The sequence below is a fragment of the Mus caroli genome, unplaced genomic scaffold (assembly GCF_978045245.1).
Source record: "Mus caroli unplaced genomic scaffold, Mus_caroli_1 scaffold_1, whole genome shotgun sequence".
Lineage (NCBI taxonomy): Eukaryota > Metazoa > Chordata > Mammalia > Rodentia > Muridae > Mus > Mus caroli.
The window spans coordinates 87,560,284-87,581,516 of record NW_028227256.1 but is presented as its reverse complement, the minus strand read 5'-3'; the positions used below and the strand labels follow the sequence as shown (position 1 = coordinate 87,581,516).

The following is a 21,233-nucleotide window of genomic DNA, read 5'->3' as shown; positions in this document are numbered from 1 at the left end:
GGCCTTGGCTCCTTCTGCCATGTCTGGCATGTGGTGAGCCACAGACAGGAGAGCAGGGTCCCAGTGACACTTTCTAAGCAGTTTTTGAGCAAATGTGACCTCAGGTAACCTAAGCAGTAATGAGAACGGCAAGACACTTCCAGGCTTGTACTTTACTTTAAAACTTGTCAGTGTCTGATCTGATAACCTCATTACTTTAAAGGCCATGCTAAATTCCGGAGTCAAGCCTCCGAAATTTTAAATTGTAAAAAATAGTACATGTACACATGTAGCTACAGTCTATGTATGCTACAGCCCAGCACGGACTCTCCCTCTCAAGCCTCATTTCTGAGCATCACGAATAACTTCCCTTCTGTTACAGTCCTTGAGACACACCCTTACCCCCAAGAGCATCTTCTAAACTCAAAACCATTTCCCAATCCCAGACCTGAAATAAAACGAGAGGCTTCTAGCTTTATCTTTTGCTGGTTTTCAAAGACAGTGGTCATTTCTAAGGCACAGAAGGATAAGGGGTAGGGGCAAGAGGAAAAGAACAGGGAAGTGGAGGGGAAGAAGGAAGGAAGGAAGTGGAAGGGCAGCAGGGCAGGAAGCATACTTACCACAGGACTGGCCCTTGCAGAGCTGGCCCTAGAAGAGGCCCGGGAGCTGGAGTTGAGGTGGCCGCCATATTCTGAGGGCTGTCACCGAGCCACCACAGGATGCACAGATAGAAACAAAGGAACAGGGTCAGCAAAGAGGCAAAGAGATTAAAAGCCACCAAGATCACACTTCAGTCAGTGTGGGGGTTAGCCACACACATAAGCAGAAAGGAAAGAAAGGTTAGGGTTAGGGGGCAAACCAGGTTTGGAAAAGGAGCCCATGTCTGCCACGTGCTCAGGTAAACTTCTATCAAAGATAAGAAACAATTGCACAGGGTAGAGATGCAGGAAAACACCAAGCATCATCCTACTTGGGTAGGTACCACATTTTATGTGTTCACCAAACTGCCTGCTGGATGGAAACATAGTGGCAGTTTTTGAGATCCCGAGCTGCCTCCCAGCTCAGAAATGAGCAAGGACGGGAGCTGGCAGGGAAGGTTTTGCTTCTTCATCACCTTTCCAGGGAGGACCTGTTTTCTGGATGTGCACCTGTCTTCCTGGCCACTCAGTCTTTCTAACTTCTGATGAAGGAAGATGACAGCCACCAGGCTGTAGCCTCTAACAGTTTGTATTCAGCCACCTGCCCTGGGACAGATGCTGGACTGACCTCTGGGCTGAGAGGCCAGCAAGCATCATCTTCATTGGAATCAATGACTCTGGATCTTCAAAGGTGCTTCTGATCCTATTTCAAGTACAAGCTCTCAGTCTGTCTGTGTCTGTCTGTCTGTCTTCCCACCAGAGAGCCAGCCCCAGTGAGCAGAGCAGAGCACGCATCTAGTCAGTTTCCAGTGACTCTCCACTGAGCAGATGAAGCCCAGTGCACTCCAGACATGCTTGTTGAGTGAACGGACAAATGACTCTGGCTGTTCACTAGCCACAGTAGTGACAGACTACGCCTCCTGCTGCTTCCTGTCAGCCCAGGACTCCTGGGTGAGGACCCTTCTCAGACTAGCTGACCTCATTTGACCTTCCTGAAAGTTAGCAGCTAGACCATGACTGCAGGTTCCTCATGTCATCTTCATGCCCAGCAGTCACTGAGGGTTAAAAAAATGCACCGGGTGTTTTAAAGGCTGTGGCCAGCGTGCTCAGGCCTGCAGAGGTATCCCAACCAATCACAGTTCTTCCCTGGAGAAAGACAAGTTTGCCCACAGGTGTGGGACGTACAGAGACCCAGGGACTATGGCATGTTGTTCCTCCCACTTAAGGATCCTTAGAACAGCTCTCTAACTAGCTGGCCTGACGTGACCCCTTGGAAGAGATGCACTCATGTTGCCTGGCGTCCTGTGTCACCTATACCTAGGAATCAGGGTGGCCAATGGGGAGCTAATGTGAACCAGAAGGCTCTGAGTTTGAATCCCACCCCCACCTCACTGACCAGTGAAGATTGTTAGGACAGGCCCACACAGGGGTGCCGCCATGAAGAAGAGAACATGCATGCAGGGCTTGTCTCTACTTCCTGTTAGAAACAATCCTCCTAGATCTGGACTAAGATGGCTGGAAACTCCTCCCAGAGTGTCAAGATGAGGTTACTACACACGCAACTACCAGCTGTCTCAAGGGTGTGCGGGGACAGTGGTAAGTCCTGCAAAGTGGGATCACCACTGTCACAGCAACCCTGAGGGTCTGTCTAGCCCCCCCCCACACACACACACACCGGTTCCTTTTCTCAGGTCCAGAAATTCACTACTCACTACGTTACTCCGGTGTCTCGGGGATTGAAGCAGACAATGCCCAGCTAAGGCCAGTCTCCCCCTGACCTTAGAACAAACCAACGAGTCAGGAGGACACGGAATTAACAAGCGAAAATTTCCTGATTCCATCATCCATGACCTTTGTCACAAAGGAAAACACAGACAGTGTTTCCTCCTGTGACATCAGTCACCATCCAGCAAACACCCCTGGGTCGTGCAGCACACAGTGAGGCATGATGGGAAACATGAAAAGCGCCTTACTGCTCGAGAACCACAGGCGCTTCCCCTTCGAGCCCCATAGAGGCTGCTCTCATCCAGCATGGACGCCTGCGATGGGAACAGACCGTCAGAACAGGGCATTCCTTCAAAGGACCACACAGAGCACAGGGAAAAGTAAGGTTAGCAGGGGTGACAAGTGCCAGGGAGAGACTCAGGAAAACACCATGCAGGCTCTACACCACTCTCTTCAGCTCTTCGGAGAGCCGTGGAGAATAAGCAGGTGTGGAAATCAAAAGAGAGAGAAGTCTAAGTGGCCATTGGTTGGCATGCGATGTTATCTCCAAGAGAGCATTAGAAATGGTTGTTCTGAGAGACATTCCACACGGGAATGGCCAGTTAAGATTGAAGACAAGTGACTGAAACATCCTGACATTCCTCAAAGCATCCTCGAGAGCCTTGTGTACACAATAATTCTTGTGGGAAGTGGCTTGGGAACAAAACATTACAGTAATTATCGTTTTTTTATGTTAGGTATTTTATATTTCTTCAGGACTGTTACACAGGAAACAGTAGTTGATTACCTTGAAAATTATATGCAATTAATCATAATCACAAGGTCTCGGGCCGCGGTGCCAAACTCTGTTCCATTTAAAAACACTTTAATTTTCCTTATTCCTCTTCAGAGAATACTGGCCAGCTTAGCCCTGTATACATACCTAACCCTTCCTAAGAGTGCACTGTGGTGGAAATTCACAGCTATTATTAATACAGTGACTTTGAAAACCTAGTTTACTGCGGAATGTAAGAACCTGCATTTAGAACTGGAAATTTCCAAAGTACTATGGCAAAGTGGATTAGAATCTGTTATGGCTGTCAATACACTCAGGAGCCATCTGTCTTTCTTTTACCAGGTAAATGTTGTCATTGTTTCCTTCCTAAGAACCTTCAAAAAGTCTTCCAAGAGGAGAGATGGAACGGGGTGACAGCTATTGTCAGCAGTCAGGAGTGGGAAAGCCCAGATCTGACTGATGAGATCACAAGGGTAGGTAAACTGTGAGTTAGGAGCCGCTTTCCCAGCAGGGCAGGAAACGGGAGCTGGGTGCCAGAGCATGTGCAACGGGCAGAGGGGAGCACCCACGGCAGGGGTGGGGAGCACACACACCCGGTAACTCCCAGCAGGCCAGGCAACATTGCACAGAACGAAGGGCTGCAGGAGGAAAGCAAAACCCAGGCTTTAGACCTTGGGAAAACAACAACAGACAATAGCAATAAGACCTCCAAGCCCAGAGGGCTGGTAACTAAGTAACTATAGTAGGGTGGTTAGAAAAAAAAGTCAAAGTTAAGGTATTGTGTTTTCAGGGGATCAGACAGATAGAAACCCAACATTTACAGGAAAGGTAAACGATACAGTTTCTAACTTTAAAATCACAAACTTCCCCAGCATCTTTGGAATGTTTTTTTCCCCCAGTCATTTCTTTTCAGATGATGCTGGAAGAAGACCTGAAGCAAAGCCAACAGGTGTACACAGCCACCAGGTTAACTGCCATTCAGGTACCTCATAGCTCAACCCCATGTCTGGGGTTCAGCATTCCTGGGGTTCAACTAACCAAGGATCAAAAACATCTGAAAATCAAATAAAAAAACAAAGCAAGCAAACAAAAATCCAATCTGTACTGAACGGGGCTGAGTCTGCCTGCATCAGCCTCTGAACACGGCGTCCCAACAATTCCACACCATTCACATGTTAGGCATCACGTGTGAGCCAGGGGTGATTTCAAGTCCCCAGGCAGGTGTGTTATATTATGTAAGTGACACACCACTTTATTTGAGGGGCATGAGTGCCTTTGCATTCAGATATTAGAAGTGGCACAAGGACCTTGAACTATCCCCTCAGGTACAGAAAAAAAACTACAGACAGAATGTATCGTATCGGAATGGGTATAGCTGCCTGGCTGGTCGGGGCACTCACTTAATCCCAGCACTAGGAGGCAGAGGCAAGAGGATCTGAGTTCAAAGCCAGCCTGGTGTAAAGAGCAAGGACAGCCAGGGCTACAGAGAGACCCTGTCTCAAAGAGAAAGAGAGGGCATGACTACTGCTATCAGGGTCACAGGCCCAGTTAAGACACAAAGGGGTGGCTAAGGCCGCTAGCTGCTCAGGGATGAGCATTCAAGGATACACACCTAGGATACAGAGTAACACAGAGCACAAGGGTGATGCTGGGATGCAGAGGCAGCCCTCTGAGGTACAGGATCTAGCCACAGAGGTGAGTCAGGGCTTATGTACAGACCCGAGACACTGGGCTCAGGTGAGAGCAAGGGAGGGTGCAGGGCCAAACAGCAGACCTCCCAGAGGCTGAGTCTGCCTGCAAAGGAGAGAACAGTTCAACTTCCCCAAGTGTGCACTGGGATTTCTAACACGGCTCCCTTGTGCCGCAACAGAGCTCAAAAGCCCAAGGCAATGAAGGCCCATTTTGGACCTGAACCTCAGCCTTGAGAAAACAGGAAAGAGACAGAGTCCAAGAAATGCCCAGTTCTGCCCAAGATGCAGGAGGTGGAGTGCATAGGGATCGGGAAGATTGTTTCCTGGACACGTTTACAAAAGAATAATATTTTTTAAAAAAAAAGCAAATCGGAACCCCAAATGAGGAACAATTGCTGGAAACAGAGAAACCCAAGAGACCAGTTCTCTGGGCTTGAGGGTTGTTTTTTGTTTTGTTTCTTTGAGTATACATTTCACAGAATCCTCCTATTTTTCCATATTAGGTCCTAAATTACATTTTTTTTTTTTTAGGAGATAGAGAAAAGTCCTAGCAAGCTAGCCAAGCCAAGCCAAACAGCCCTAAGCCTGGCCCCGTGACTACACACTGAAGGGGTTGAACTGTCCTCTACGTTCATCGGCCACAAAGTGCTCTGCAGGGAGAGGGCAGCGGAACAGACCCGGGATCCATTTTGGGTAGACAGGGGTTTGGAAGCAAGGCCACTGCTGGGAAGGCCAAGGTTGGAGCAGGAAAGTCCCTGTAATCAGAGAAAACAGTTGAGTCAGGTCAGACAGATGGGGAGAGGTGAACTCACTCCATGTCACAGGTGGATTAGCACTGGACACACCAGGCAAAACAGCCTTTGTCATGCACTTGCTGGGCAGGGGGAGGGAAGGATGGTTAGAGAAACAGCAGCCCACTGACAGAACCAGAATGGTTATATCAGACATACTTAGAACTTTAAGTCAGTGTATGAGTGAATGACACACACACACGCACACGCACACCAAGATCATGATGCGTTTTTTAGTCTTTGTAATTTGAGATCTGATCTTTAAGATTTGGTGGAGGAAACTCTGAACCAGAAACACACAGGGACCTCAGCTTCTGCTTAAGAAATAGCTATCTCACCAGGGACAGCCTCCTGTCTCATCCCCTTGGTTAGGCATTACACAGCAAAAGTGAATCAGACAGGCACACTGGCAAGCTAAGCATCGGGAATCTGAGATCCAGTCGGGAGAATGGCGTGTTCTATGTCTGAGCAGCCAGCTCTAGTTCCGACATAATTCCCGGAGTTTAGATGCTTTCAGCTCCGTGAGTTGAGTTGGTCGTGGGCTCTGTTTTACCTAGGGATAGCCTTTAATCCCTTAGGGATTTTTTTGTTTCCTTTTTATTTCTTAAATTAAAAAAAAAAAAAGATTTACTTATTTTTATCGTATGTGTTTGGATGTTCTGTCTGCATATATATAAGTATATTATGTGCATGCCGGGTGCATATGAAGGCCAGGAGAGGGTGCTGGATACTCTGGAATAAGAGTTGTAGACGGCAGAGAGCTGCCATGTGGCTCCTGGGAATGGAACTCTGGTCCTCTGCAAGATCAGTCAGTGCTCTTAACTGCTGAGCTGTCCTCCAGCCTCTCCTCTTTAGTAAGGCTTATATCAATTCTGATGACCCTTTCCTGGGATAGTGGGACCTGGCCAGTGATGGGCTGTGTTCTAGGAAGAAGATGCAGGAGGGGTTCCCATACTGCTGGCTTATCTGGGCCCACTCACTTCCCCTCTACCTAAACTGGTTCCCTGGTTTGGTGAGTGGATGAACCTTAACGGGGACACGTCAGCCCCCGCTGGTAGGACTCTTCAGTAAATAGAAATCACCTGTCCAGGTCAACGCCTATCAGTGTATACAGACAGCTAGACCAGACTGGATTTCCATGCCAAGGTCAGACCATCCCTGACAGAGTGCACAATGCCTAGCATCATTTTCAGAAAGAAGGTAAGAAGGTCCAGGCTATTTTAAGTGTTTTCCCTTTGGATCAGTTCTAACTGGAAGACAATATACACAAACATCCCATTGGTTCACTCACGGTAGGATGCAACAGTTTACACTAAATACAGGTCAGTGGGGTAAGGTTGAATGTTAATCACGCCTCAGAAGATCAGTAGAACATCATTTCAAGAGCAACTTGTGAACTAGGTTGGGGGCAGGGGAGGCAGAAGTCCACGTACAAGGATGCATGCTACAGAACCTGCAGTCTCTGAAGAGAGGATGTGAAAGATTTAAATGGAAACCAACCAACTTCTCCTCCCTGCAGGACGACAAAGTAGAGACTCGGCCATCACCGCCGCTGAAGCTGGAATTCTGAGCACCAAAGGAGAGAGACTGTGTAAGCGGTGAGTGCTTCCTTACGCTCACACGGGAAGCGCAGGCACACCAGTGTTAGGACCTAGGAGCTCTCTGGCTCGCATGAAGAGTCTGCAGGGCAAACTCTTAGCAAGTGAGTCTGGGCAGCATTTCACAAGTCAGAGTGAAGTTGAATGGCCTATTATTAGCCAGTTGCTTACTGAATTTCATGTCAAACCCTTGTAGGCTCAACTCTCTCCTTTCTGCATATCTCCTTAAGTAACTGAAATTCTTTCTATTGCAAGAAACGTCAACTTTTCTTCAGCCTAGCCCAGCACCTCGATGAAGAGAGGTAAGGGAGGCTGAGAAGCTCCCAGGCCTGCAGCAAGGGGGTGGGGGTGGGGGTAGCGAGCCTTGAGTATACACTGTAAAGCATCAGGCCACAGAGAATGTGGGGGAAGGGCACAGGAGCGGTGACATTACACACAAAGGATCAAGCAGAGAGAAGACAGACATTCCCAGGCTCTTATCAGGCAAGTGTCTGTGTCTTTCACATCTGCCAAGCTCCTCCATCCCACTCACTCTTTCCTCCAGATTGCCCTGAGTTTAGTTTCTTAAGTGTGACTTAGATGAAGTAAGGCGTCAGTCATGTGACTCTTTCTAGCTCCTTGTTAAACCAATTTTACATCTACTTTCACTCTGTGAAGTTTTATCATCAGGCTATTTTGGATTTGACTTTTAGAAGCACTGCCTAAACCTTAACTAACTCATAAGGCAAATTAGTACTGAATATATGTATGATCTACAGCTCGATGTCACCCCGAGGAGCCACAGACAGGGTGACAAAGAAGGTAGCATTGGAAGGAAGCTGGATCTAAAGAGCTACCAAATACCTTCAGTTATGGTGAAACTTGGAGTTAAAGTTACAGCAGTCAATATGGAAACATTGTGGCTGTGGTAGCCAGCTCTGCAGGCACAACTTGGGCACAGTCAGCAACACTACTGAAGGCCCTGCACAGGCAGGTGACTCCAGGCTTCTGTCCCCGAGGTACTTTAAAGGCTCAGGTGTCAGTGTGAAGGGTGACAGGATAGAAGGCTTGGACTAGGAGGTCTCTGAAGTCTGGAACTAGAGAAGCTTAGAAGGGGACATATAAAAAAAGCACAGGCAATCCTAAACAGGTTTCCAGAAGGCTCAAGTAACCTGTTCAGCCAGTTTGGGAAAGCCGAGACTGTTGGCTTACTCTCTATCTCTGTGTGTATGTGTGTGTGTGTGTGTGTGTGTGTGTGTGTGTGTGCGTAATCTGAAGCTTAGAAATGGAATGGAAGTGACTAAATGCTATTTTAATATAATTAAAATAAATTAAATCTTATACAAGAAACTTATTTCCAGAAGGGGAAAAATGACATTAAGAACAGGAAGGTATTAGGTCATTTAACTCAGATTAATCTGTTTGGATCATGAGGCTTAATTAAAATGTGCCCAATTTAACCTTCTGAAAGGCCCAACAATCCTTGACAGATCCCAGGCCTTCCCCAGTACTCTGAGCCTCCCTCTGGCTCTGGTTTCTTCACTAGGATGTCTGCCCTCACTCTCTCCCTCACCCTTCCCGTGAGCACTCAAAACATCAGAATCCTGACCCCTCTTCCCTTCCTTTTCCTCATCAGGAAAGTACAGGCTCTCACGCATGCATTTAAGGTAAACATTAGACTCGCAAGCTTGAAATTTGGGAAACTGAAAATGGTGGTCTTCCATCCACGTGAGAGCTGAATCACCAACGGACACATATAAGGGAGGCCAATAGTGGACGAGCCAATTCTGCATCCTGGGTATTTTTAGGAATGCTTATCAGCTTCTTAACGTTAACGTCTAGAATGCGAATCATGCTAAGAATGCTTGAATACTAACATTTGAGAATGTTAGAATGCGCTGGGGCGGGGGGTAAAAGGAGCCAGGCTAACACAAAAAGAGCAAAGTAACTAAGTTTAGCAATGTATTTTAGACACACAGAAGCAGCGACCCCTCAGAGCACGTGCCATGCAGGCTCGCTGTACTAACCCTGCCAGATCTTCTACTTAGGGACTGGGATCCACAATAGTCTCCGTCATAACCGTTAGTCTGTTTCAACAAAGAAAGAAGAGGTCACATCAGTGTAATTAACAGGGCAGGTACAAACCATAGAGCAGCACTTATCCAGGAATACACTGAGCCTTCTCTGCAGAGGAACTGAAGGGAATGAATGGGGGTAACCCCAGGGCAACAGAAAGCACTCCCTCCCACACACGTGTGTGTCTCTCTCTCACACACACACACCCACACAACCTGCCAACATGCCTCCTACCCCACTACAACTCATCAAACGCCCAGCAAGCATGGTGCCTGTGCTATTCCCTCCTGTGGCGTGAGGCCCATGGCTTGATGTAAACTGCTTCTCTGGGCAGTTTTCCTGTGTTCAATCTTAGGTTAGTGCCATGGAAACTCGAGATTTCAAGAAGGCTGAACGCCAGGCCAGAGGATAGTGACCTGCCCAGCTCAGTTAGATTCTGGGTAAGGATTGGACAATGCAGCCGGAAGAAGCTGTGTCCCGAAGATTCATGTCTGCGTAACTCATGTCAGTGTAACCCACAACGGAGTGCAGAAGTCTCCCACGAAGGACTAGCAAACCTTAGGGAGGCAGCTCTTAGTGATCCACTCTTCCTGCTTTGTTTTGATAGATGAGAACGAAGATATACTCAATGTTCATGTGTCCTCCAGGAAGAAACCAAACCCAACCAAACCATCCAAAAGTTGCCTGGCACTCTTCTCTCCCTCTGCCTAAGCCAGTGGTTCTCAACCTGTGGGTCCCAACCCCTGGGGTGTAAAATGTGTGAGCCTTTTACAGAGGTAATACAGCAGATGTTTACATGGTGACTCATAAGAGTGGCAAAATTACAGTTATAAAGTAGCAATGGAAATAATTTTATGGTTGGGGGGGGAGGTCAACCATAGCATGTGGAGAGATCACAGCACTCGAAGGTTGGGAAGTGCCGCCTTGAGCCAAGGCACGGCCATCTGGAAGTGCTCTCTCTACAGGCAACGGTCTATTTTATGGCACTAGGAACCATGTTTGAGGAAATCGTTGTTGACTCAAGGTAGAACCCACCAGAGACCAAGACAGCTTCAAACACGGGAAAAGTAAGAGTGGCTCATATCTGGTAGATGGAAGAGGATTTATCTGTCGCAGACCTGAGTCTCAGACTGCAAATGCAAGGTCTGCCCTGTGCCCTTAAGTTAAGTTCTTCAACCGCACCAGCACTTCCACAGCTCTGACAATATTCACGAAGAGGAAGAAAGTTCAGGGCCACGATGAGGGGCATGTGAGTGTCTGTGAGTCTCCTGCACACCCTGGTAACCTCTGAAGGCACATGTGGCTACCTGATGGGCACACCAGCAGTCAGGAGGGTGTGGCTTGTGGAAGGTACTGGGTGAGCCTCACTCCAGTGTAGCAAGAGTACGGTACTAATGCAGGATAAGTAAATGACAGACGGACTCTAACCCCACAGTCATGTAATCTTCATTATAAACTATAGGCCTGCTTTTGCAACAACTCAAAAAAACAAAAAAAAAAAACTAAAAAAACAAAAAAACAGCAACAAAAAACCCCCACCCCAAATACAAAAACAAAGTCACACAATTTAAAGTTTCTAAGTGAAACAGGAGCATGTAAAAAACCTTCCAAAAAACATTTCTGAAATGTGTTTAATGTGTTCTAAACTCTTTGGAGCTGCTATGCAGCCATTTGGATAGACAATGTGTGCTGTCTGTATCTCTATGTAAGTCACGGAGCTCAGTCAGAGGTCTTTAAAATGGTAAACGAAACAAGAAAGGATCGTTGAAACTTGTGAGATGAAGCCAGTGGCACACTTGAGGCATTCAAGTTAATTTTAGAAAGAAGACACTGTGAAGTCCAAAATGCCTTGGGCCACTGCCTTGGGCACATGAAGCCCAAGGATCAGCTCTCAAAATGGACTTTCAGTTGAAAATACAAAAGATGAGGTCTAGAAACAAGTTCAAATACATTTGATTCCTTAAAGGTCCAAGAATGTCTCCTGTCACGGTGTGACTGCACAGGTGCTCTGTGGCTAGAGGATGGACACTGTGGGCACATCTGCAATCTCGGGCCTTATCTTGTGCTTCTTCCTAGCTGGCCTGCCTCACCAGGCTAGGACTGTTTGAGCAGCTCAGTGTGTGAGACAGGGGTGGGAATTCCCACGCCCAGTAGCTCTATCCAGCTTTCCGTGGACCTTGAAGGATTCAAGCATGCTCAGCAGACGCACAACACTATTAACGATGGCCATGAACATAAAAGTAAAATTTCCAAATAATTCTAAAGTGGAGAATAAATGAAGCCCAGGGGCTTTAGAATAAAATCGTCTCTCTGCATAATATCAGAGAAGAGACTATAGGTTTGCAAAATTCATTGGGTTTAGACCAAAGGGCTTTATTTTTGTTGCTGGAACGGAAATCTTTCTCAAAGGTAATTTTCCCAGGAAAAGTGCCAGCCGGTCCTCTTAAATTGAATAGATACAGATTAGAAAAGAATGGGGTTTATTAAGTAAAGGGATTTCTTCACACTTAAGTCCTTTAAAAGGACACAGGAGTTCTTAGTTCATGGTTGGTGACCAACAGCCAATACTCAGCTCCTGCTGGTGATTGGGAGCCAGGTACTGCATATAATCCTGGTTTTAGGGCCCCATCCACAGGCCAGGAGGCTCACTCTAGAGAGAGCCATGCCCTCCTGACTCATAGTGAAGACCAGCAGATGGACTTGGCTTTTTGGAAAAGCATCTAGGAAGTTAGTAAAAAGCACCATGGTTATGATCTGTCACTGCACTGCACACAGTTAGAGTCACACAGCAAAATGATCTGACCACCTCACCCAGGCGTAGGGACTCCCATACTCCAGCTCGGGCTGTGCCTGTTGGAACAAGAGTGGAGGGGGGAAACAGAAACAGGAGCGGCAGAAGTGAATCAGAGAGAAGTCACAGGTAGAGGCAAGAACCAGGCAACCTTGAAAATCTTAACACTAACACATTTCCCATGACTTCTAACGTCTTTACTTAAAAGAAAGACATATTATCAGAATGGCAGTCATCATAAAGTCTAGGAACATTAAATTGCTTCTATGCAACAGTGGTATAGGTCACGAAACACAATTTGAGCCTTACTTCCTTCATGACATAGGTAAAGTTCTAATTAAACTATGGAAAAGTCTGGAGATGTATGGTCGTCAGATTTAAATAAAGATAATTAAAACCTTAGGATAATTCTCAGGAACCATGCATGGTAACCACCTTCCTGGCTGTCAGGGCTTATCACCACTGCCAAACTGTAGAGAGGGGGCTTGGGCAGCTGAAAGAAACCATCTTAGGAATTGCTAAGTAAAGGCTTCAGAATATTAAAATGTACTAAGCGGCACAGTCCAGCCTCCATAGACATAGAGGGAGATGTGTCTACAAAGAAGGGCTGCCAGCTGCCTTCCAAAGCTGTACCAGCCAGCAGGAGACAGAGTTTTGGACACCTGGCAGGTGTGAAAGGCTCTGGGGAAGGCAGGAGCTGGCACTGTCACTAAAAACTGTGACCTCAAGTGGGTCCCTAAACGCTCTAGACTTTGTTCTAAAATAAGTGAGAATAGCAGGTTTGATTTTTATTTCCAAGATCCCAGCTCTCAAATTCTTTAAAAAAAAAATTAAGACTCTAGTTTTTTAAAAACAAAACAAAAAAAGACATTTCTAATTTGGGGGGGTGGTCGGCATGTGCCAGGTATAAGTGAAACTCAGAAGAAAGCTTTCAAAAGTCAGCTCTCACTTTCCACCATGTGGATCCTAGGGTCTGAACTCAGGTTGTCAGGCTTGGTGGCACAGGCTTTTCCCCACTAAGTACACCATGGGAGAGTCATGCAGCCAATAGAGGCTGATAGTGACATTCAGTGACTTTCTCCCGTGCTCCTCCTCAGTTCACTAACCGTGGACTTCCTGTGGGAAATTTCAAACCTTAGGACAGATACCCTGGGATCTGAAAAAAGATGTCCAGGATGGGGACTCAGTTCACTAGAGGCCAACTCAGAAGGGGAATGAATGAGCACCCCAGCACTTGCTAGACTTCAGCAAACTTCAGCAAACTCTTTGAAGTTAGGACACACATCTCTACCCCACCCTCCAGGAATCTTATAATGGTGAAATTCCTCCCTGGGGGAATCCTAGAGGACCACGGTCTGCAGATGACACATTGTCCCAGAGACTTGGGTTCTGCTTCCATCTCCTGCCTATTCTACCTCAGACATCTGTTCATCCGGCTTGGGCTTGCTGTTTCTGGGAAAGGTTCTCTTGCAAAGTCACCACCAGGAGGCTACGTCCAAGGGTCAGCTTTCTGTTCTGCCCTTCCCAGTCCCTCCCCTGGTCCCCAACTGTCCTTCCTCCTCTTGGTTTCAAGAGCCAGACCTTTGATACCTCCCACTGGCTGGGCCTGGTCACAGATGTTGCAAGCTGAGCTTGTACATATATTCTGCTTACGTAAACCTTGCTTCCTTAAAAACAGACCGTGTCTGAGGGAGGGCCAGTGAGGAAGTCACAGCTGCATCGTCTGTAGCAGGAAAGACACACAGCAGGAACTTCCCAGTAGCAAGGTGTCACCTCCCTTGTTTCACATGTAACTGTCCAGAAAAGCCACACAGGGTCTGCTCTTAGTGCTAAGAGGACAGGGCCAGTGATGGTGGCTAAGCCACAAAGCTGGTGTGCCCACCTCAGGGCCTTATTGCTACATGCCAAGTTAAGCATACACCTGGTGCATGCTTATTCAAGGGGTAATATTGTGTGTCCTAACTGTCACAGTGATAATAAACCAACTCTTGGCTCAATAGTCTCTTAGCAAAGCAGAGCAGCTCTTAGAGACCTAGTTATGACATCCTAGAGATCCCGTGTCCACCCTGCAGCTAATCACAAGGGCATTGCTTACTAAGCTAAAGCACAACCGTTCTGCCTCGTTTCCCAGAGCACACATTTTCTTCTAATGCAGCTATAAAGGCTGTATTTATTAGCCATGATGTTGCCCATGAGGAGCGTTCAAGGCTGGGGCTGTAACTCAGTAATAGAACATGCCTAGAACATGGGAGGCTTTAGGTCCAGTCTCCAGCACCGCAGAGAGCCTTCATTATAGCTTGAAAGGTTCCATAGCCAGAAGGCTCCAGGGGAGCCTCCAGCTACTGTAGAACCATCTGAAATGACTCATGGCTACTTCTGTGCATGCTTTCTCACACATGTTTATGCATGTGGAGGTTAGTGGATAACCTTAGGTGTCATTTCTAGACATGCCTTTTTTTTTTTTTTTGACAGTGTTTCTCGTTGGCCTGGCACTTCCTAAGAAGGCTAAACTAGGTAGCCAGAGAGCTTCCCAAACTGCCCTCTGAATTACTGGAATTATAAGCACCTACCACCACACATGGCCTCCTTCACAGGAGTTCTGGGGGTGGAACTCAGGGTCCTCATTGACCAACTGAACTATTTCCCAAGTCCAACCAACTTATGGATGGTTTAACCAAGGTTAGCGTTCCTGGAGAGCGTGTGGGCATGTGGGTGGGCGGGCATGCAGTGTGCCTTCATGTTCCTGTGTATCATACTGACTCTGAGACAACCATTAACCAAAGTTTCATAGTTTCATGTTGTGGGAAAACTATTGAAAGCATAAACCTCCGCCCACCACTCTCTAGTGAACTACAGCAATAAAGTAACACTCCATAGTCTCCCCAGCGCAGCCCACCCTGCCCTTGGCTAACTTATATACATTGTTACATGTATACATTGTATATGTATCCATACATATCATACATATTCATCAGTTAGGTGGGGACCCACTAAGCACAGAAATTGTGATCTGAGGACTAAAAGCAGGGACGGGGATCTAGCCCACACAGTGTGCCATGCAGAAGCAGTCACGCCCCGTTACTGACCCTTAGGCTGCCGCGACTACCCACGGACAAGCGCTCGTCTTCGTCAGAAGCCTAATAAAAGAGGATGAGAACACAACCATGAACGGACCGTAAAGAAACCTGCTGACCCGACTCCAGAGCAGTGAGTGGACCAGCCACCCTCTGAGATCTCACAGGATGTGACCTCAGGACCTCAGTATGTCTCAGTTTGCCTAGGGCTGTTTATGGAAACACTGGATGCCACAGGTAGCTTTTAAGGAGGGTTATTAATAAGCTTCGTGAGTATAAAAATTATCTACTGGTACTTAACAACAAGAAAAGCCATTTACAATGTCATGAACAATATATTAATAATAATACTTAAACACATCCTAGCAGAGTAGGAGATAAAGTTTCGTGGTAGAGTACCCAAACTCAAATGAGGCCTTGGTTTGATATCCAGTTTTTTGTTTTTGTTTTTTTAAAAATCGAAACACACTTTTTTCACTCAGCTTAGCCCAAAATGCTGAAGGCTGAGTTACGGTCTTTATTCAGATAAAGATAGCAGTTGTACATCAACAATGGCAAGTCTCTCTTAAGCACTGTATCTATTTAAGCCACTAGAGGAACTTGTCCTTTGCAGTGAAGGAGCATGGTACAGAGCGTGGTACTGACCGAGGTGTTTCTCCGGAATCTACGAGAGTAGCGCTCGCTGTCTTCCTACCGGAGCACATGGAATGGCAAAGAGAGGTTAGCGATAGCAAGGCAGAGAGCTTAGAAACCCCACAAGGTCCCACTGCCACAGAACCTAGCATTTCCGATCTAAATGGCAAGTCAGTATTTGCTGCTTTGCTTTTGTTTAAAAGTTCTGACTACAGGACTGTGGGACATAGCTCCTCTGGGGAAGTCCTTCAGAACTGGAATAACTGGCATAGTTGGTGGCTTTAAAAGCAATGAGGGGGTGCTTGGGCAGAAATGAAACCCTGCTTTCTACTCCCCCACCCCCAACTCTGGAATCTGATTTTAAATCAGCTCTCTTCCCCTCAGGACTGACTCTCCTTCGGGGAAACAATTTCCCCAGAGAACCTCAACGTGGATGTCACCCTGCTTGCTTTATGGACTCTGGGACAAACAGGGTTTTGCGTGTTTATCTCTGGAATGGATGTGGGAGGTACTGAGCTGCTCACAGCTAATTACTGTTCTGTCAAAGTGGCCGCCTTTTAACTGTCCTTAGGATCTGATGAGAAGACAGACATCTCAGGGACGTACAATACTGAGACCGTTGACACGGGCTGGACGAGATGAGTCTTTCAATAGATATTTATATCGCACATAGCATCTAAGATGGTAGAGATGGCCTTGAATCTCCCTCGGGCTGTTCAATAGTGAGAAGCCCTGATGAAGACATTTCCAGGTCTCCAATGCCAAAAGCATGCGTCAAGTTCAGGACAGCAGCCAGGATAGAAAGAGGTGGGCGGCTTAATAAAAGGCCTTGCTTTGGGGATCACTGGAAAGCACCAGAGGGTGCCTTGCCCATAGCTTGGCCACATAGGCACCTCTCCTGAGAGGCCTGAGAGCAAGATAGGCTCCCTAGGGCTGAGTGAGCCCTGGCCTGTGCTGGGAAGGCAGACAGGTTCTAAAAGAAAAGTTATTTGGGAAGGGAGGAGAGCTGGGGTTTTCAAAGGCACAAATGAGACAAGAGGAGGCAACAGGGACAGTGTGGAGTGTGGGGCTTGGGGAGATAGGGAGCTGGCTGTGTATGGGGGAAGCAAACAGACTAGGGTGCCTCTTCAGGTTCTAACTATAACAGCGAGATGTTCTGATGGTAATGTGAGGTTCTCTGGGAAGTTCTTGGACAAGGGCGCATGCCCAGCCCTGGGGAATCTTCTGATGTAGAGAACTGGGGGAGCAGCTGTGGTGATGGAACCTTAGGCAACAGCAGCCTGCAGACACCAGCAGTCCTGCAGAGGGACAGGTCACATGCCTGGCCAGGCCTTTTCTAATAGCACCACACCAGATGCAAAGTGCCCTGAGGAAGACCTCTGAGTATCAAATTACAGTGCAGTAGGAATCTCCTGGTGTAATTAAACTTCAGTCAGGATTAAGTTATAAACCATTTAAGTCTTAGAATTATATTCAGGGCCTACCATCCACTGCTCGATGTCGCCCCATTTTGTATCCAGCCCATAATATTTCTATAGACAGAAGGGAAAGAAAATTAGGCAAGAAATGAACAGTTAAAGGCTTAAGAAATGGTTCCACCAGGCTCCCACCCTCCACCCCCCACACACACTCACTCAGGGAGGCAGCATGCCTGGCACAGTGGCTACAAACCTGGGGTCTGCACAGAGGCCATTTCCTAAGCAGCGAGGTAGTGGCCTGAGATGAGGCCTGCCTAGCCGCTCCTGCTTTGCGGGCCTCTGGAGCCCAAGGCAAAGCACTCATCTGGCAAGGGTGGCCTACCAAGATGTCAGGAAAGAAGCCCATGTGTAGAACCACTCACTGTAGGCCCCTCTGCAAAGCTGTTCACAGCTTTGGGGCATCCTTGCAGGAGGAACAAATGCTATCTACTAGAAGCCCAAGCTGAGAGCCATTCAGTGTCACTGCCCCAGGAAAGGGCCCCAGAGAGGGAAGGGAGAAGCGATGTGCTGAGCTGGCTTCTAGCTGCAGGTTCCTGCTGTCTGACACCTGTGCCCAGTGCAGGCTGGAGAACCCATAACTGCTGGCAGATGTCTAGGACCTGTAGAGCAGGCCTTTGGGTGGGAAAAGACTGTAGCCAATGGCTCTAGGTTTTACTACCTACTCTAAGCCATGGTGGTCCCAGTTAGACTCAACTAAGTAGGTCAGAATGGCTGCTTCCGGGTAAGAACCTGGGCTTAACAACCTGCTTGACCTTTCCCCTTATTTTCTTCTCTATTTCTAGCAAGAAAATCACAGAACCAGCAGCAAACCTGTAAACATCACATTTTACACACTTTAAGCTTATAATCAGAAATATAAACCTGGGTGCCAGAAGTACAGGGATGTTTTTAAATGGTTTTCTAATTACTCGAGCATGCTGTGGTTATATTTGGTTTAGTTCCACCTTGAAGGAGGGCCAGATTTCGGATGCATGGTCCTGCCCCTTCCTCAGAGAGATGATGGTAAGTAGAAAACCAGAGGGAGGGAGAACTTCACACAGCCTTGAAAAGCCAAGCGTGTTAAACTAGTGCAAAAAGCCACACAAGCAGTCTTTCCCGCTAAGCTATGTGGAAAAGCCATGGCTGGAAAACAGTGGTTCTCAACCTGTGGGTCGAGACCCCCCATGGGGTTCAGAGATTTGCATTACAATTCATAACAGTAGCAAAATGACAGTTATGAAGTAATGAAAAAAAATAACTGTATGGTTGAGGGGGGGTCACCACAACATGAAGAACCATAAAGGGTCGCAGCATTAGGAAGGTTGAGAACCACTTGTGTAGAAGGTTCTGCAGGCTGAACCCATTAGAGTGTTGTGATTGTGAAGGTTAAAAGCCAAAATTATCTTTCCTGTCTATAGTTCCCACTGATGTCCCTTATCCACCTGGGCATCTGGTCCTTTAACAAAGTCTTCGGAATGTATTGACTTAGTAGATCTAACCTCCAACTAACAAAAGCCTAAGAATGCTACCAACTAGCACCTAAAACCTATAATGAGATCTCTCTTCTCTGCTCTAACCCACCTACCTACATGGTTTTCCTATCAATGTCTATGGAAAAATCCCTCATGACTTACTTTTGCCTTTGTAACTATTAAAAGTTGAGGTATTTGTAGCAACCTGAATCTATGTTCCCTGGCCATGGTCATTCATTTCCGGCTCAGAATAAACTCTCTCTGAGTGAGAGCTGTCTTTTGCATTGACACAGATTTCTTTAGAGTACACATTTGTAAAGGAAGAGAAAAGCAAATGCTCTGGGCTGGAGAGGTGGCTCAGTGGTTAAGAGCATTGACTGCTCTTCCAGAGGTGCTGAGTTCAATTCCCAGCAACCACATAGTGGCTCACAGCCATCTGTAATGGGATTCAATGTCCTATTCTGGTGCGTCTGAGGACAGCGACAGTATACTCATAAAAGTAAATGCTCTTCAAAGTGTCCAAGTCACATTTTAATTACAATTCCAGTGGATCCCTGGTGCTAAAGCCTCCTCTGTACTCAGCCAATGCTAGCTCCACACTCACCTCTGACATCCAGATCCTTATTCATGTGTACCACAAGGTGCCTTCATTTCCATTTATGTTTATACAAACTCTGGTGGGCTTCCAGGGCTCTTCCAGTTACGCCCTGCATCTGAGCTCACATCTGACAGTTCTCACGGCACATCTCAGTCCTGTCAGCAAAAATCTAACCTTAAGCTGAACAGGAAAGGGAAGGACAAGAGGGGAAATAACTAGATCCAGGCCCTTTGCTGGGTTTGGGACAGCGATGTCCTGTAGCCTCACTGGCCATCAGAGGGCTTTTCAGCCTTACTGGAACCTGTCAGAATCCTCCTGCGATTCTAGAAGACAGGGGGCTCTGGCTCCAGTATCCATTCCCATACTAGATGCACTAGGCCACAAACAGTGCCTACAAACTCAGTTGGCTACCCATTGGATCTTTGTGTCTCTTCAGAAGAGATCTCCCACTTGAGGCAGGACTGGATGGGCTGTGGGTCATCATACTGAGCTCAGGATTGTCTGTAGCAGGCTTACTGGTGACATGCTTAAGAGGCCAGTGTGCTTTCGATTCTGAGAGACTGTATTCTGACTCCGACTCTCTGCTTTAAAAGACACGGTCATTCTAAGCAGAAACTGAACAAGTGCAGGAAAGAACACAGGCTCTCCCATAGGAAATGCTCACACGTAGGAAAGGCTCACCGAGCCCTGTAACCACTCTCGGGGGCCACCCTGGCCGAGTTGCAAGCCTGTGGAAAGCCAGTGCTCAGCATGTCCTGCTCACCATCCTCACTTCTGCGGCTGTCATGGAATCGAGAGGACATTATAGGGCATTAGCCTATAATGCTGTAGTTCCGAATGGGGAGGACAGTGGGACTTTTGTTCTTTCAGCTTTGTGTTTTTCACATTTTATTAAGACTTTCAAATCTACCTCTATAATCTTTCACTCTCTTCTTCTAGATTTTTATTCTTTTCTGTCCTGAAACTTTCGATCCCTCTGTCTTAGTCTCCTAAGTACTGGGGGCTACCATACCTGGCCTAATATCTAATTTCTCCATCTGTTCGTCTGCCCATCCTATCTATCTATCTATCTATCTATCTATCTATCTATATCTCTCCTTCTCTTCCCTCATTTTTTTTTTTGAGACAGGGTCTTTATGTAGACCAGGCTAGCCTTCAAATAACCACATAATCCCAGGATAGGCTTGAACTTTCAGTGATCCTCCTGTCTCCACTCCCTGAGTACTAGGATTATGGAATTGCAACCCAATAATGTCTTAAAATGTGGCAATTTACACTGGTATCTTACAGTCATCTAGAAAAAAAGACTTTTATCTTTAATATGCAATTTAAAAAAGCGTCTTCCAGTTCTAAAAATGTGGTTTGTGTTAGAATTTTTTTCTCCTTTGGAGACAGTTTTCCAATTCCTTGAGGCAAAGGGATGGAGGGATGTGTTCCATGCATGGCTACTGCCTCATGTCGGGAGAGACTGGTTTATCTGACAAGGGCACGGGGTGGGTGTGAACACGGCAAGCTCAGCGAACACACTGTTCTGCAGGTGGCAGGGCCGCAGCACGGGAAAGCAGCACATGCGCAGTAGGAATGACGGACAGGGCCTACCTTTTGGACTTGATAGATCTACAGGAAAGGATGGAAGAGACAAGCAGAGGGAGAAACAGAGAATTCAGTTAAAATTGTGGGAATATGAGAATGGTTCTGTGACAACCAGAAATGCAAACAAAGACTATACTACAGAAAAACAAAGATTGCAGATGGAATATAAAGAGAAAATGCATTAAGGTCCATGTCTTCACTCGTTTGGTGCTGTCTTAAATGACGGCTGATGGTCACTCGCTCCACAGCAACGCCTGCAGATCCCACTGTTACCAGATGCACAGCCCATTGCCACAGGAGGCAATAGGAATTAAAGATACCTTTTCAGACTTTAAAGGAGATGGGGACATGGAGGGAAAGCGA

General features: G+C 46.9%; 1 protein-coding gene across 32 annotated transcripts in view; it reads right to left on the bottom strand.

Moving 5' to 3' along the window:
- Lrrfip1 (LRR binding FLII interacting protein 1) overlaps positions 1-21,233 on the bottom strand; it is a 129,366-nt gene that overhangs the window by 34,820 nt on the left and 73,313 nt on the right. For 10 of the 32 annotated variants that reach the window (XM_029474322.2, XM_029474382.2, XM_029474391.2 and 7 more), the window contains exons 3-13: positions 20,877-20,894; positions 17,235-17,282; positions 15,763-15,807; positions 15,130-15,180; positions 12,064-12,102; positions 9,204-9,263; positions 7,100-7,165; positions 5,486-5,563; positions 3,711-3,755; positions 2,591-2,656; positions 600-677 (exon numbers count right to left, since the gene is read on the bottom strand). The exons of 7 other annotated variants lie outside the window; for them this stretch is intronic. In XM_029474322.2, the coding sequence (XP_029330182.1) occupies positions 600-677; positions 2,591-2,656; positions 3,711-3,755; positions 5,486-5,563; positions 7,100-7,165; positions 9,204-9,263; positions 12,064-12,102; positions 15,130-15,180; positions 15,763-15,807; positions 17,235-17,282; positions 20,877-20,894 (594 nt within the window). 15 more of the 32 variants (XM_085839464.1, XM_029473605.2, XM_021157842.3 and 12 more) reach the window with 12 other exon arrangements.